Source organism: Anguilla anguilla, chromosome 8 (assembly GCF_013347855.1).
Source record: "Anguilla anguilla isolate fAngAng1 chromosome 8, fAngAng1.pri, whole genome shotgun sequence".
Lineage (NCBI taxonomy): Eukaryota > Metazoa > Chordata > Actinopteri > Anguilliformes > Anguillidae > Anguilla > Anguilla anguilla.
In genome coordinates this window covers 23,529,274-23,545,180 of record NC_049208.1, presented here as the reverse complement: position 1 = coordinate 23,545,180, position 15,907 = coordinate 23,529,274, and the positions used below count along the sequence as shown (strand labels likewise).

The 15,907-nt window shown below is 36.8% G+C and overlaps 1 protein-coding gene across 1 annotated transcript; it reads left to right on the top strand.

The window, feature by feature from the left end:
• Positions 1-579: 579 nt before the first annotated feature.
• On the top strand, positions 580-13,358 carry ube2v2 (ubiquitin-conjugating enzyme E2 variant 2). Its single transcript, XM_035430529.1, has 4 exons — positions 580-651; positions 8,830-8,978; positions 9,205-9,330; positions 11,094-13,358. The coding sequence occupies exons 1-4, from the start codon at positions 636-638 to the stop codon at positions 11,238-11,240; spliced, it is 438 nt and encodes a 145-aa protein (XP_035286420.1). The 5' UTR covers positions 580-635; the 3' UTR covers positions 11,241-13,358.
• Positions 13,359-15,907: the final 2,549 nt, after the last annotated feature.

The following is a 15,907-nucleotide window of genomic DNA, read 5'->3' as shown; positions in this document are numbered from 1 at the left end:
GTCAGTCTTGTAGCCGCAATGCAGGTTCATAAATTGTTGAACCGTAAATAATAATGGTTTTAATCTTGTGTCAGTAGCTTACATCTTTCCTTGAATGCAGGGTGGTCTCATCTTGCATGCCATGTAGGAAATTGTTCCAACACAGAATTATATTATTTAATATTTAATAATATAATATTAGTTTAAGAATAATTGGGTAATATACATAAATAGGCCTGTAAGAAGGACAATTACTACAACTACTACTACTACTACTAATAATAATAATAATCATCATCATCATCATCATCATCAACAGAAAGTGAACTATCCCTTTTAAGTGGTCTGAAAGTCTTTTGGACATGAGCACCATGTCGGCTTTAGTAGTTGGGTGGGCCATTTGGCTGAAGTTACTCAGTCAAATTTTTTGACAATTTTTCATTTTTGCATGAACTATTAAAGAATTAAAAATATCTTTTGCTGGGATAGTTATTTTCATTTTTTGCATTTTTCCATATTATGATAGATACCTCTCTGCTTTTGTGCCCGGATTTTGCACTCTCGAACCTAACCCTTGACAGAATGATGACGCATTGGTCACCTGGGCCCTGGCTGTGATGACACGATTCGTGTAGTTCTAGATTCTACTGAACAAGATGGCAGCCTCCTCAGGTCTGTGAAACTATCTGTGCTATTTACAGAGACAAATATACATATTTTAGAATTCTGTTACTGTTAAGATGACAACGAGTGCACAGATTTGTATATAATGACCAGCAAGCTAAGTATATATTGTCTGAAGGGTTCAGATATTTGTTGACTACTTGACTGCCTAACTAGAGGAAGGAAGGTCCTCGGTACATAGTCACTCATTATGATCTGAATGTTGATTAGAATCGGATAGTTTGTTTTGGAGATGAAGTTCTGTCCAAAATAATTTCAATAAAAGCAGTGGGCCAGCTTCGGTCATGCAAAGATGTTGCATACTGCTTTGCTGGTTAGCTAACGTTTGCAATTATCTTTCTTATTAGCTGTTGCTTATCTAAAGCAAAGCGTGCACTTGCTGGCGCTCCCCTGCAGCAGCTATCGTTAGCAAGCTTGCTAGACGTTAGCAAGCTTGCTAGCATTACCCCGTTGTTCAGTCAGGAAGTAGCGAGCTAGCTTGGTGAGTAGTTTCGGTGCCTTTATGGGCCTGAAAGACATGCATAGGGAAGTAAACGTATATGAAAGATACTATGTTTTTAGAGGTTATATATTTATAACGGCATTATACACCGATACACTGGGTGTTCAACCGATTGTCATGTTTGTTAGCCACGCAAATTCAGCGCCGGCGGATTTAACGATGTTAACAGCTAGCTAACACTAGCTAGCTCACCACTCAATGCTGGCAGCAAGCGAGGGAAGCTAGGCCCGTTGATTATGAAGAGGGAAATGTTTAAAAAGGAACTAGGAAATAATATTCACACTTACATAAATGTAGCTCTATATATATATGAAATTACAGGCTCTGTAAGAAACAATCCAACAAAAAATGGCTGAAATAATGTTCAATAGCGCAGCTACGTAGAAGAATTTGCTGTTTTTTTATTTTAACAAACGGCATTGCGGGGTGTGCCTAGCAGGCACTAGCTTAGCTACGCAACTGAGAGCCGGGCCGGCCAACATTCTACGCCACCTGATCCTGGGTGTACTGACCTGAAGTCATTCATTAAATTATCTAATTTAGTGTATGCTAGAATTATTAGAAAACTGAACTTAACATCTCTCCTCGAACATCTCATGTAAAAATGGAACATTTATATCGATTCTAAAATAAATGTAAATTTAAAGCCAAAGAATGCATGTTTTTAACGTATCAAAAATATCAAAAATTAGTGACCAGTTGTGCCTGGCTGCAAAGCCACAAGTGACTTGTTAAGTTGTAGTTTTAGCCAACTATCTGTAACTACAGATTATCCATGATACATCTGTGTGACCGAATCTCCTTGTTGAGTAGTTATGGAATTATGGACTGTGTTGGTTCACAAATCAGTAATGGTGTCAAATGGTTTCAAAAGTTAATATATTTGTTAAAATATCCATTTGCAAAGCGTCTGGACAGATATTAATAAAATCTTCAATATTAATATAATGCCCATAATTTTCTCTGGAGTTATTAAATGTGTCATGCTGCCTTGCAGGTAAATCTAATTCAAAAGTCAGTGACTGAGCAAACATTTTCACATAAGCTAGATGACATTGAACTTTGAAGAGATGGTTCACTTTGTTTTTAATTTCAGTTTTTTTTAGTTATCGGAGTATTGGATTGCTAGCTTCAAAATAAATTAAAGTTGATCAATTCGAACTAGTACAATTTTCAAAGTAGTTACATAGTCAAAACAAATGGACTAAAGTTAGTTCAAGTGATTTAAACATAATTTTGAGATGTAGTTTTTGCCCATTCAATTCTCTTGTATTTGCTTAGTCTGAACTCATGATTTGGAGACATTTGTAAAACCTCCCCACCCACACACACGCACACACTACATGGCCCAAAAGTATATGGACACCTGACATCCACCATCTAGGCTAATCCGAAATTATGGGAACTAATATAGAGTTGGTCCACCCGTTTCTGCTATAAAATCCTCCACTCTTCTGGGAAGGCTTTATACTAGATGTTGAAGCATTGCTGCATGGATTTGCTTCCATTCAGCCAGAAGAGCATCAGAGAGGTTGGGCACTGATGGGGCAATTAGGCCTGGCTTGCAGTTGGCTTTCCAGTTGATCCCAAAGGTGTTGGATGGGGTTGAGGTCAGGGCTCTGTGCAGGCCAGTCAAGTTCTTCCACAACATTCTCATCAAAACCATTTTTATATGGACCTTGCTGTGTACCCAGGGGCACTTTCATGCTGAAACAGGAAAGGGCCTTCCCCAAAATGTTGGGGAAGCACGTAATCGTCTAGAATGTGATTGTATGCTGTAGCATTCAGTGGATTTAAGGAGCCTAGCCTAAACCACGAAAAACAGCCCCAGATCAAGGGATGTCCAGATACTTTTGGTCATATAGTGTAATTTCTAATGTCTGTAGTGCCCACTCTTGTCTTACACCATCAGTGTGAAGCATAATGCCTGTTCTATTTGTGCAATGGACCGCATATCAGTGTTCATGTTAGGGCAATCAAATTCCAAGAAGTTGGATAAGTCATTTTCCTTTGAGGTAAAAACTAGTTTTTCCAAAAATCTAAATTATATATTGTTGCCACAATCCAGAAAGACTTGCAATGGGATTGTCAGGCGGACCACATGCTGACCTCAGCTAATAGGAAGCTTTTTGCTCTACGCTGCATCAAGAAACTTGGTGTTCGAGACCAAGAACTGATCTCCATTTACACAGGTTATATAGGCTACATTATGGCCTGTTCTGAAATGTGCCGTCCGTATCTGGCATAGTTCCCTGACTAAAATCCAAGTCAAATTGCTAGAAAGCATACAGAAGCGAGCCTGCAAAATCATACTTGGCTGGAGATCCATAGAGTACCCAGAGGCACTATGTTCTCTTCAGTTGTGTACCGTATCAGATGCATGCAACAGTGTCTTGACTTTTCTAGAAAATGTTAAAATCCAACTTCGGAGTCTGGCTGAACTTTCAGTGGCTTGCTGGGGTAAATTCATCTCATTGTTATTTCCTCTAACCTGTTCAGTTGAACTGCTTAACTTGTCAAGCAACATTTCTCTAAGCAGAAGCTCTTCTGGAATTCAAGAATGATTACATGAATGTGGACAATGCATCTTTTGAATTCTGTTGTGGGTGCAAAATGTCCTGGTTATAAGGCTACAGTTAAGAGGTGATGGACTAAAAGTGAAAGGTTACAGTTTTCTGATGAAGGAATAATTTGTGCTTTTTCATTCTCAAATTATCACAGCCTAGTTTATTTTAGTTAGCTAACAATTTTTTTATGAATAACATTACTTTTCTGGTCACAGAAGTACATTTCTACTTTTTTGTCTTCTTTTGTACACATGTTCAGTTGAACTGTGGAAGTAGCCTTAAGTAGGGGAGTTGCATCTTAAAGGTTCTAACTGCTGAAAGGTTTATGATGTATTGGGTTGTTGGTGATTGTTTAAGGTTTACAGAGATTTAGCCTTCCATGTACATGTTTGGAACCTATTGCTTGCCACGTCTTGTTCTAGACTTCAGATTCTAGACTACTGTATCTTTGAAACCACTATTACCATGAAATGGCCATGTATTTTAAGACAAGCTGAGTGTAATTTTCTTTGTAATCATGTGATCTGTATATTTTAGTTAATTATTTCATGTAGTTGAGTTCATTAGATGTTTTTTATCCAGTTATGCACTTAACACAGTGAAGATATTTCATTTTTAAACTTCTCTTCAAAACGATATGACCAGAATCTAAAAAAAACATTCATTCACCCAGTAAAATTGTGGTTTGAGGAATTTGATTGAAACACAGGGAGTCTTGTGCAACTGAACAATGTAGCTAGCTAGGTATCTAACTTTCTAAAATAATTATGGTAGCTTTATTACTATAAAATCGGCTAAGCTCGCTAAATAACTAGTTTGCTTAGCTAGCTTGCGGCGGACATTATATAGCATTATATAGCTATCTTTTGGTTAAAGCGTGATAAATACAAGGACTTGGCCGTGAGTGTCACTAACTTGATGCATGCTATTGCTATTGTCACTGGCCAATCCCATCGATGCACCATCCATTGACGATTCCTGTGGGATAGTCTAGCCCGAGCATCCTCTGAAAGATATTCAGCCAGTCTCAGATCCTTTTCACCGCACAGTTCACTAACTGACTACATTTATTTGCATTGCTGCTGCGCAGATGCTCTGTATTATAAATGGATAATAGGAGAGGGGTAATTCTATTGACTGAGGCAACTATTTCGGCGGAGCTTCAAACTAGTTTTGTTTATGTCCAGACTGTGACTAATGCACAAAGAAATATATTGGCATCTCGTAATTTTCACCCACTGCAATATGTAATTTTCTTCCTCCCCCCACCAGAAAACAAAGTAGGCTACTATTGCATTAGTTTCACATTGAGTTGGATAAAGGGCACTTTCATTTTAAATGCAATGAGTGTAATTTATTACTGAAACCTATATGACGTGTCAAAAAAACTAAACAAAGAAAGCAGATTTTACTGTAGCTTAAACGGACAGGTCTATCATGAAATTTAAATGTTGGACAGGGATAGAATGGAAATGCCTTTCTTGCTCGCCCAATGAACATTAGCAGAAATGAAATAGCAGGGCTATGGCTCAGGTTCTCTCTGGACTGATGTTTCAGCGTTACTGTGCCTGTTGATGCACTGCTGTAGCTATGTAGCTAGCTCTTTAATATTAAAGCCTTCCTCTAACATCTACACACAGTCTGTGGGGCTTCTCAGGGCTTGACAGCGAGGAGTCCCAGCTGGCCGGGGCCACTGTGATAACACTGGTTCAGACCAGTTGATCTGTCTCTTGCCTAATCGGGCCAGTACTCTAAATAGGCCTAAGTCTTATTAGGGTTGAAGAGAAAGATTTGTTTACCATCCTGAACCAACTATGGTACAACTTTATCATTTCTGTACCAATGCTTGTGCATCAGTAACGAATGGTACAGCTTGATCATTCTTTAATATTTGTTTTGCTTTCTTAGAAATGACAAACTTTACAGCTGTCCTTTCTGAAACTTTACTGAATCTTGCTTATCAATAACTAACATTACAGCTTTATTGTTCATTTTTGTACCGATGCTCATGTGCCAATAACTAACCTAAGCCTTACAGCTTGATCATTCATTAACATTTGTACCGACTAACTGTTTGCCATATTTACTCATAAGATAAAACAGCTATTTACTGAAGTAACATGATACAAACGATAACGGTAGCTATCTAGCGCACTCATCTACCTTAGCAAGCTAACTAAGTGATGAAGAGGATTAGGGTAAACGTCCCTATTAAGCCCACGTACCATATAAGCCCACTTGCAACTTCTGAGTCAAATTTAAAAAAACTACATCATCATTTTTTGCTGTGTGATGTTTTTTCGAATGAAGCTGCTTGTTACGTAAATGACACTTTTTATTGTAAGTCAATCACATTTGTCCATATTGAGTTATCGAAGCATATGTGTGGCATGTGCCTGCTGATCCCAGAAGAAGTTGCAAAAAAACTTAGGTGATTTTGGTACCCTCAGAAAATAACATTTTTTGTATATTTCTACTCCTGTTTTTGGAAAGTACTCACTTGTTATCAAAATTTAAGTGATTAGTGTTTTGAATGAGACATATGTTAGAATATTACCTGAATTAGAAATATTGTGTCTTTTGAAATCAAAATATGAGTTTTAGCACGCTAGCAAACAGACCACATGCTGCATCAATACAGTAGCTACATAGTATGGTTCATTGCGATGACATAAAGCATGATAAGCATGTATAGTTTATATTTTTGTATGCAGTTTATATTATTATACTGTTAAATAGACAATAAATGTGTATGTTTATCTTTATTTATTTTTTAATTAACATTTTTACCTGGTGGGCTTAAAGGGGACTCTAGCAAAAAAATCACACTGTCTGAGGTGAATGTAAATGAGTATAGCTAATTACTTCTCTACATGATCAATTTATACTTTTCATATTATGTTAGTGCACCATATATAGATTTATTTCATATAGTTGTTTTTTAATGTCATGTGAGTAGAATCAAATATTCTGTCTTTTAACCATAAATTCACTGATGTTCCCTTTAAGCCCACCTGTTCCCATTAAGCCCACTTTACTGTGTTTCAATGGGGATTTTCTCCCTTTTGACCCTTGAACCATTTTCCTCCCTAATTTTGATCTCACCTGATAAATCAGCTCCATAATTCAGATAATTAATACCCATATTTAAATATCAGTGATATTGCATAGGTCAATTAATTCTGGATAGGCCTGTGTTCTATCTTAACATTAGCAATAATTTTTTAATCTTTACTTTTCAGATGAGTTTTAGTTTAAGATGACTAAAACACGAAAGAACTACAGTTCATGCCCACGCATGATAGAAGCGCAAGTTCATCCTCTGCAAAGCAGGGCTGTAGGGACCTGGACCATTCTATTGGCGCAATCATGAGGTCATTGAAAATCTACAAAAATAAGATGAAAGCCATGAACGACTTGCTAGCGTAAGACAAAGAAAACCACAACGTGGGCTAAAGATTGAAGCAAACAAATAAAATAAAGCTTAGACCACCATATAACCTGTTATGTTACACTACTAAGATGGAGCATGGAGCAAATGATAGCCTTACTAAAACGATTCAATCACCTCAAAGAGCATAGGCCTACGTTTAGTATAGGAGAAAGTAGAAATTGCAGAAATGTTGACATCTTTCTTGTTTATTTTGTTTAAGTTATAGGCTAATGATACATGAGCTTCAATATGTTATGACTGATGTCTCCTGATAATGAACTGTATGTTTTAATGTTACTCCACAATGAACTGAATGGTTTTAAAATGTGTTTTTACAATGTTTTCAAACTACTATCCTAAATGTGATTAACATTTGAAAAGTTATTGTTTAATTGTAAATCCTGAAATTCACTCATTTACTATCCTTAGAACATTAGTATTGAACTTGAAATTGTTTTTCATTCAGTCAGTCGGTCTTCAGAAATCTTCATAAAAACACCTGCACTTTCAACCAGCTGACTGGACCAGAAATTTTGGCCAATTTCAAATGCCAACAGCACACCATAGGATAGAGATACAGACAAAATGACAACACATATTGAAAGATGAAGTATTGAAGAGTAATTTCCACTATAGTTTTGATTTTGTTCGTAAATAGTTTTTTGGCTACATTCCAAAGAAGACATGTTGTAAGTTTAGCTTTTTCTGTGTTGACAACACAGCAAAAAGGCTGGTCATGCCTATTTCAAATGCCATTTACAGGCCATAGGATAGGAGTGGAGACAAAATGAAAATAGCTATTGAGAGCTAAGAGATTACAGATTTGAATAGAACAAGTTTGTATTGTTAAGATTTTTTAAATATATATTTATTTATCAACAAATCATGAAGTGGGCTTATTTGGAACACCCATGGGCTTAAAGGGTACGTTAGGTACCCATTAAGCCCATGCCAGACTTTTGACATATTTTGACAAATTAAACAATAAAAACATTAGAAATTGGTATAAATGAATTATTGACACTTCAAATGAGAGATTAGACTTTCATTATAACTAAAATGTTCTCACTTAAATTGGGGGAGTATACATGAAAAATGTCTGAAAAGCGGATTTGGTGGGCTTAATAGGGACGTTTACCCTAATTAACTTGATATTTTTTGCTACGGATTGTGTTTGTTTTGGGGGCATTTTAATATTTTCATAATCATCGATCACTTCAAGGTTTTCTGATCAGGAAATTGCAGGTCTCACCCAAAGCTGAACGCATTCCCTTGTCTAAGCATTGTTATCTATTTAGCTGTCATTGAATTTTCTGTCCTCTGGCTGAATTTGTTGTTACTCTTTTCGTCCATGTTGCTTTCCCCATTTCCTGTGTGTCCATTTCACATCTCTGTTATGACTACAGTTGGCTCTCCTAGCGTGTATCCGTTTTCGCATTGTTATGTGGCTGTTGGTTTGTAATATGATGATGTGGCATTTTCTAGATGTAATCCCAAAATCAAGTTTTTTTTCCACCTTTTGGAAATGGAAGAATCACCTCCTTTTATGGGGAATGCAAGGTCACCACATGCTCTCATTGTTGCCTCAGATTAATGAATGTATTTTTTGCTTTGGTACACTCTCACATATGGTTGAATTTGAGTGATTTGTATCACCCATGCAGGAGTTACAGTTCCACGTAATTTTCGCTTGTTGGAAGAGCTTGAAGAGGGACAGAAAGGAGTAGGTGATGGTACTGTCAGCTGGGGCCTTGAAGATGACGAAGACATGACGCTTACGAGATGGACAGGCATGATCATTGGACCAGCACGGGTAAGCCCCTCACGGAAGTGAGTTTGCCTTTTCGGGTCAGGCCAGAGATCCTGTTGTTAGGCCAGGAAATATGTCACACAGCTGTCATTACTCTTGTGAGGATGTGCGCAATGTCTATTACAAGTCTGTGATACCCATTCGAAAACCAGTGGCAGTTTCCTCTTTGCAATACAGGGTCTGATTCTCCTATTGCTGACAACTACTTTTCTCTTTTTTCCTTTTATAGACCACGTACGAAAACAGAATATACAGCCTGAAAATAGAGTGCGGACCTAAATATCCACAAGCTCCACCAACTGTTAGATTTGTAACAAAACTTAGTATGAATGGAGTAAATAATTCTAATGGGACGGTAAGTACACATTCAGGAACCTTTCATTGGAATATAACGGGCTCTGGCAAAAGGGGGTTCATACTGCATGGATGGAATGTATTTGAGCAGCAGTCAACAAAAGGTGAAATTGGATTCAAAAATAAGATATTTACAAAAGAGCATTATTAAACATTTAGCCTTTCTTGTTTTACCTATAAATGCAAAAATGAAGATTTTCACAGGTGCAGGAGGGGGTGTAGCGAGACGCGTTAGCCCTTTCGACATGTTAGCCCAGCAGTGGTGATGCAATAGACTTTGGCAAATGGAATTGAATATTCAACTGAATTAACTGGTGTTGGACTCAGTGGAAACAGGCAACAGCTTGAGATATGAGAAGGGGTTGTGTGCAAACAATAAATGCTTACAGAATTTATCAGAATATGTGTAGGATTAAAGTTGCGTTTCTGTATCGCATGGATAGTATCACATGGTTTAGTTGTAATATTTTCTGTTTGAGTATATAGTTGTTCTAGGAGGAGGACGTTCTGCATGTGACGTGATTTCATATGGCTATTTTCAATCTAAATATGCGGCTATGGATGACTTGAGGGATAACTGGTTAAAAATCTGTCATTTTCTAGAAAACTGCAGTGCAGTTCCAGGTTCTAATCTTGAACTCACTAATGCATTCCAAAATCTCAATGACATTGACCCCCCTTTGTGAGAGTTCATCTGACATTGTTGATGACATTCAGCCATGGACCACTAAGACTTTGGAATGAACGATCAGTTTAAATTAATGGCATTAAAGGAAAACCATTAATAATTCCTTAACATGTTTTTGTGAAGGGCGTACAATGGCCTAAGATTGCAAAATATCTAGCCTTAAGCCTATAGTTTAATGAAGTTAGCTATCACTTTCAATTTACATAAACCAAAAGAATTTAAAGAGAGAGGATGACAGTGGCATGTTAATGCAAGGTCGATTTAGCCTAAATATATTAGCCCAGACTGTTTGCGCTGGTCATTTTTATCTAGGTAATTACTTTAAAGGAAATATATTTATTGATCATATGGAAACCCTTCAAACTTTAGATTCAAGTGCTTTTAAATGAATACTCTTTACAGCATTAAATGCAGAAACAGTATTTCATTTTAGGCAAAGAAAATAACAGAACCACATATAAATGGTTGAACTGGCTCAACCTCTCTCTTTGAGAAATGGGGCTTCATTAAGTATGATTTTCCTTTGAAATTTTTTTCTAAGCAATTAAAAATCTGCCAGCGAGTCCTTGTTTACTTGAGTAATCGGTCCCACCCCTAATCCAGACTGTTTCAGTGCTGACCATGGCTGGAAGCCCTGCGTATCTGCTGATTGTATCGCCCTGGGATGCCTTCCTTCCGGTGTTACACAGGGCTGTTCACCACATGAACAAAATGGCTGATTGAACATTCCAAATTAGGGTTGCCATTGGACATGTCAAATAAAAAAAATAATAAATGTAAATAAAAAAAGATGGGCAAAACCTAAACTTTTAACTGATTATTTCATAAATTCTGTTTTGTCAGTAGCAGTGTGAAATATTCTGTTCAAAGGTTCTAACTGGTTGTCTTTCGGCCAAAACCTGTTCAGTGTGATGGTAAAATGCATTCTCTTCAGGGCTATGTTTCTTAGTTTATTTTTAGAAAAAAAAACAGACACTGGGAAATTGCTGTGCTTGCAATACTGAGAGACTTCTGTATAACTGCTCCTCTTTTCATGATTCACGCAGCATTCACTGTGAATTTCTTTCTCATTGCAGGTGGATTCACGTAGCATACCAATTCTAGCCAAATGGCAGAATATTTATAACATTAAAATGGTTCTTGAAGACCTAAGGCGTCTAATGCTGTCCAAAGATAATGCGAAACTTTGTCAACCACCAGAAGGACAGACCTACAGCAATTAATTCTCCATAGAATCTTCTGACCCTCTGTCTTAAAAATTACTCTCTTAAAAAAGTTCTTGTAAATTTTCACAATGCTCACCACCCACACATCATGATTTTCCTGTGCAGGTGCAGGATTGGGACATCTGTTAGTCAAACAAAGTGTTAAAAACAACAAATTACTAGAACTGCACAGTTATTTTTCATCTGTTGGAGGCACTGGGATCATGAGCTTGAAGTATGTGATATCTTTAAAAGTTGGCTTATTGTTCTGAGGCAGGCATGATGATACAAAAGGTCAGGTTATTTCAGAGCTATACATATTTAGATGAGATGATTGGTCTGAATAATAAACAAAAAATAGGATGTATATAATGGCATGCTTTAAAACGACATCTTAATTAAAAAAGAGCTACAGATTAAGTTGTATGTTAGTGAAATCTAGCGGGTACACTGAAATATGTTTCCAATTTTGTTCATGAATATTAGTGTGGCTGTAGACTACTAGTTGTGTCACAGAGTGTGCAGGATTGTTTTTGATGTCTGTATTTGACACAATACCAACTGATTTCTGTAAAGCCGCTCTGTGTGACATGTAACGAATATTGCAGACATTCAAGTCTTTGTTCTACAAATATCTTGCATTTAACTTTTAGTGAAAATAAAAGTGAAAGACAATAGGTGTATGGAAATGTGATTTTCTGAGATTAAATTCAAACTCTGAGATTAAAGTATTCATTTCCTGTTTTCTACCAAATGTAGATGATGAGGGTACACTCTCCAAGAACAGAAAAATAATGGTATTTGCTTTAATTGCTTTGCATGAAGGGATGGAATTGGCCACTGTGTGTAAAAGGGAAAGGATTTAGGCACTGTTTCCACTTAAGTTGTGACTGGCTGACTGTGGTTTAGTGCTACCTAGGGAAGAAAGCAGACATTTGGGTTAGAACCCAGTGAGTACTTTTGTCCCTACTGGGCCTCTTCAGCATATGCAAATTTAGAAACAGGTTTTCAGTCCCTTAGATGTTTTTACCATCCATTAGCATTGTTGTTAATCTTCAACAGTTTAGTAGTTGGATTCCATTTAAGAAATAATTCCTACAGAACCATGCGCCTTTATTGAAAACACAATTGCCAAGCATCTGCTTAAAATTGTATTTGTATGGATTTTTTTTTGTAATAGATGAGGAATAAGTCCTGCGGTTCGGAAATTCTAACTGTATGGCTGTCACTTGTATGAGTAATGTCTCCCCAGAAAAGGAAACTATTTAAATTTGGTCAAAAATATCTGCAGTATAATCAGTGGGTGTTTCTTTGATTTAATATCATTTATCTGTCAAATAGATCTTTAATTGCCTAATATGTCTGTGAATCTGAAAGCTGTAGGTTTGCAACTTTTACCATGTTACGTGTTTCCCTGTAGCTGTGGTATTGAAGCCATTCTGGCGCCAAGTCTTTGACATAATGGGCACAGATGAAACCTGAGTTTAGCTAGTGTGAAGAACAGATCTAGGCTAGTATCCAACTATTGGAATGCATGATTAGCGAACTTTAAGTCAAACTGCTGTGTACAAGATGGTGCTCATTTAAGTAGTCTGCATTGGTCACATGTTATTCATTTTGTCCATTTGAATGAGGAGACATTGTCACACTGTCAATTTTTGGCCTGGGGTTTTTGTGTGTGTTTTAAATATTATTTTTGCTTTTACATGCTGGGCTTTTATTTTTTTATTTTATTTTATTTTTTCTGAGCGGTGTATCACAATCCTGAAATTGGGGCCACTCAAATATTCAAATAAACTGTTGACATGGTTTTCCCTATTGATAATGGGGCTCAAAATAAGAAAACCTTGTGTTTTGTTTTGTTTGTTGTTTTTCTATTTTATCCAACTGGTTAATTGAATCATAAATTGGTTCATATCACTGATTTTTTATGAATATGAGAATATTTTGGAATGTGCACTCATTTTTAGAGTTAAAGATTAGCAGGCAGTTACACTGAAACTTAAGGATTGTGAATGGCTTCAGTTACTGAATCGTCAGCCTAATTTTAGTGACCAAGCTGAAAATGTTGGCAGATTAATGCAGGTCTGTCTGTTTTCCTTGTTTCAAGCAACCATTAAAAGTAATATTCCCACAGTTTGTTTTCATTCTAAAGTGTTTCTGCCAAACACCGTTTTCCCCCAGATATAATGTAGTGTTGGGTGAGATGTCAAGTACCTGCAGTGACGATCATCAGCTGGTCAAATCATGCCCCATAGTGGAGCATAATTAGTATCGTAATTAAGCTTGTAATTATTCCTCTAGCTGTTAATTGCAAAAATGTCTTTAAAATATCAGATCTTCACATTTAAAACTGATGAATTCTGTATTTGTTGCTGAAACGATGCCTTTGTAAACATTCCGTATGCAATTCCTTAGGATAACCATACTATTCACAACTTATTTACGAGCCATGGTAAGTACTGGCATATGAAAAAAATCACAAGCATATACACAGATTAAAAATGTGGATTATAAAAATAATTGGGTAAAAAAAGAGACGTTTACAGGCAGTATGGCCAGCAGCTCCACTGGACAGTGCAAAATTAATCTTCATCCATGAATGGAGAGTTTCAGCCATTGTTGTGGTCCTTGTACGCTTGTCTTATTGAGCACTAGTTAAAATAACCTCCTCATTCTGACTATCCTAGGTCAGCAACAGCAACAAAACAAATCCAAAATGTATTAAGCCCTTAAGGGCTGTTGATATTTTTAGACAATTTCTGCCTATTACCATGGACCCTGAAATAAGTCTTCATAACTCCAGCAGTATATAGTCTGTATATTTCAGGTAAAACATGGAAGTAAACAAGTGTATTATTAGGGATAAATGAAAAAAAGTGTGTCACACTCCTCCAAAGAGTAAAATTTTACACCTCAATTTTTTAATATTAATTTATAGATCTGGATGAGATTTCATTTTATGATTAAGATTGTTAATGTACTCCATGTCAGATAGATAAAATGAACCAAATTAACAATGTTTCGAGGTTTAGTGTTGTTTTGTGAACGGTGTGGAAGTTGTCTCCAAAATGTGCGTAAATGTGTCTCTCAAAGGGGGAAAAATTCATTTAGTGGTTTTCTCGCAATTAACATGGACGAAATTAAATGTATATGGACGGTGTTCCATTTCAATGGCAGCTGCCTCCTAGTTGGCTTCATAGGTATCATGGTAATCACATGCATTTATGTCAGCATGCTGGTACCACTGCCCAATCACAGAAGTGATACCAGCTGCAAATGTTTAATTAAAATTAAATATTTTTAAGGTCCTCACAAAGATTTATAGAATGTCCATAGTTCAGTGATTGGCCTTAGGCAGTGCAAACCTTCACGGAGTCCTAAGTTACACAAGTGTTGAAGAAGCTGACTCTCAACTTTCTTACTACCTGTTATAAAGTAGCCTTCTTTGGCCCCTTCCAGTCTGACTTCAGAGCTGGCCACTCTACTGAGACTGTCCTGTCCGTCACTGAAGCATGCAAGTCAATGAAGAAAAACAAAGACAAAAACATCAGTAGATAGAAAAGTAATTACCAGTCTGTGCAAACTGGTTAGCCAAGTTAAAGTACATATCACACAAATTTTGTGTTTTGTTTTTATTTCATTATTATTTTTCCTGAGCATATGTACAGTATTCTGAAATTGGGGCCATTCAAATAAACTGTTGACATGGCTACTTCCCTTCTGTGACACCTAAAAATCAGAACTCTTAGAATTGTTTTTTTTCTTTTCCATTCTTAAAATGCTTCCTTATAATTTTAGTGAAATGGAACACAAATTTGCTTCTTTGGAGTTGTCCACCATGGTTCAGTCTTGGAACACATACCACCTGTTCGATTCCCAGCCTGATCGCTAACTTGCTAATGTGTTTCCTTAAATACATACATCCTCACTGGCATACAATAATAAAACGTCATTCAGCCAAGTTAGCCAGAATAATTTTTTCACCTTTTACAACAAGGAATAGAGAATGGATTTTAGAAGAAGTAAGTGATTCGCAAAAAAGGAAAACCCATTCATACCCACAAACCGTATTGTGTCCATTAGATGTCCTACATGAAAGGTACCAAAGCAAAACCTTGCAGGAACAATATACTGTAGAAGCGTGACATTCCTCATCAAAACCATATTTTCCGTATTTTTGCACTGGGTACATTTACTGTGGCTACCAGCGGAGTCCCCCCTAAAATACACCGGCAAGCATTTTGTCTTGCAAGCACAAGAGGGACCAGAGACTTCTTGAACTTAAAATGTATTTACAGTCAACAAGCTTAACAGATAGATTTTTTTCCGTCCTTTTTTCCCCTTTTCTCAAGGATCATTTACTTGCCTTTGATACTTTGACCCAGGGCTGGTTCTAGGCACAGGCGATAAGGGCAGTCGCCTAGGCTGCCGTCCTTCAGAAGTGCGCCAATCAAAGGCCCCAGCACACCACACCACGCCACACCACCCCAAACAGTATATCTACATCAGTGTGGCTTTTTGGTTTATATAGTACACCCATAGTATTTATGTATTGTTTTCTCTTTGTTGAAGTTTTCTGTAGTTTTGATTGTGCCTACCCAAGTTTTGTGGTAATACATTAGTTAACCCTGACCATATTCTGGTTTTGTAAAACTGCTAATTTCCATGCTCAGAATAATTTA

Coding starts and splice junctions, on each gene's coding strand:
- ube2v2 (XM_035430529.1), top strand. Junction 8,979..9,204: donor TGATCATTGGACCAGCACGG/GTAAGCCCCTCA, acceptor TTCCTTTTATAG/ACCACGTACGAAAACAGAAT. Junction 9,331..11,093: donor TAAATAATTCTAATGGGACG/GTAAGTACACAT, acceptor TTCTCATTGCAG/GTGGATTCACGTAGCATACC.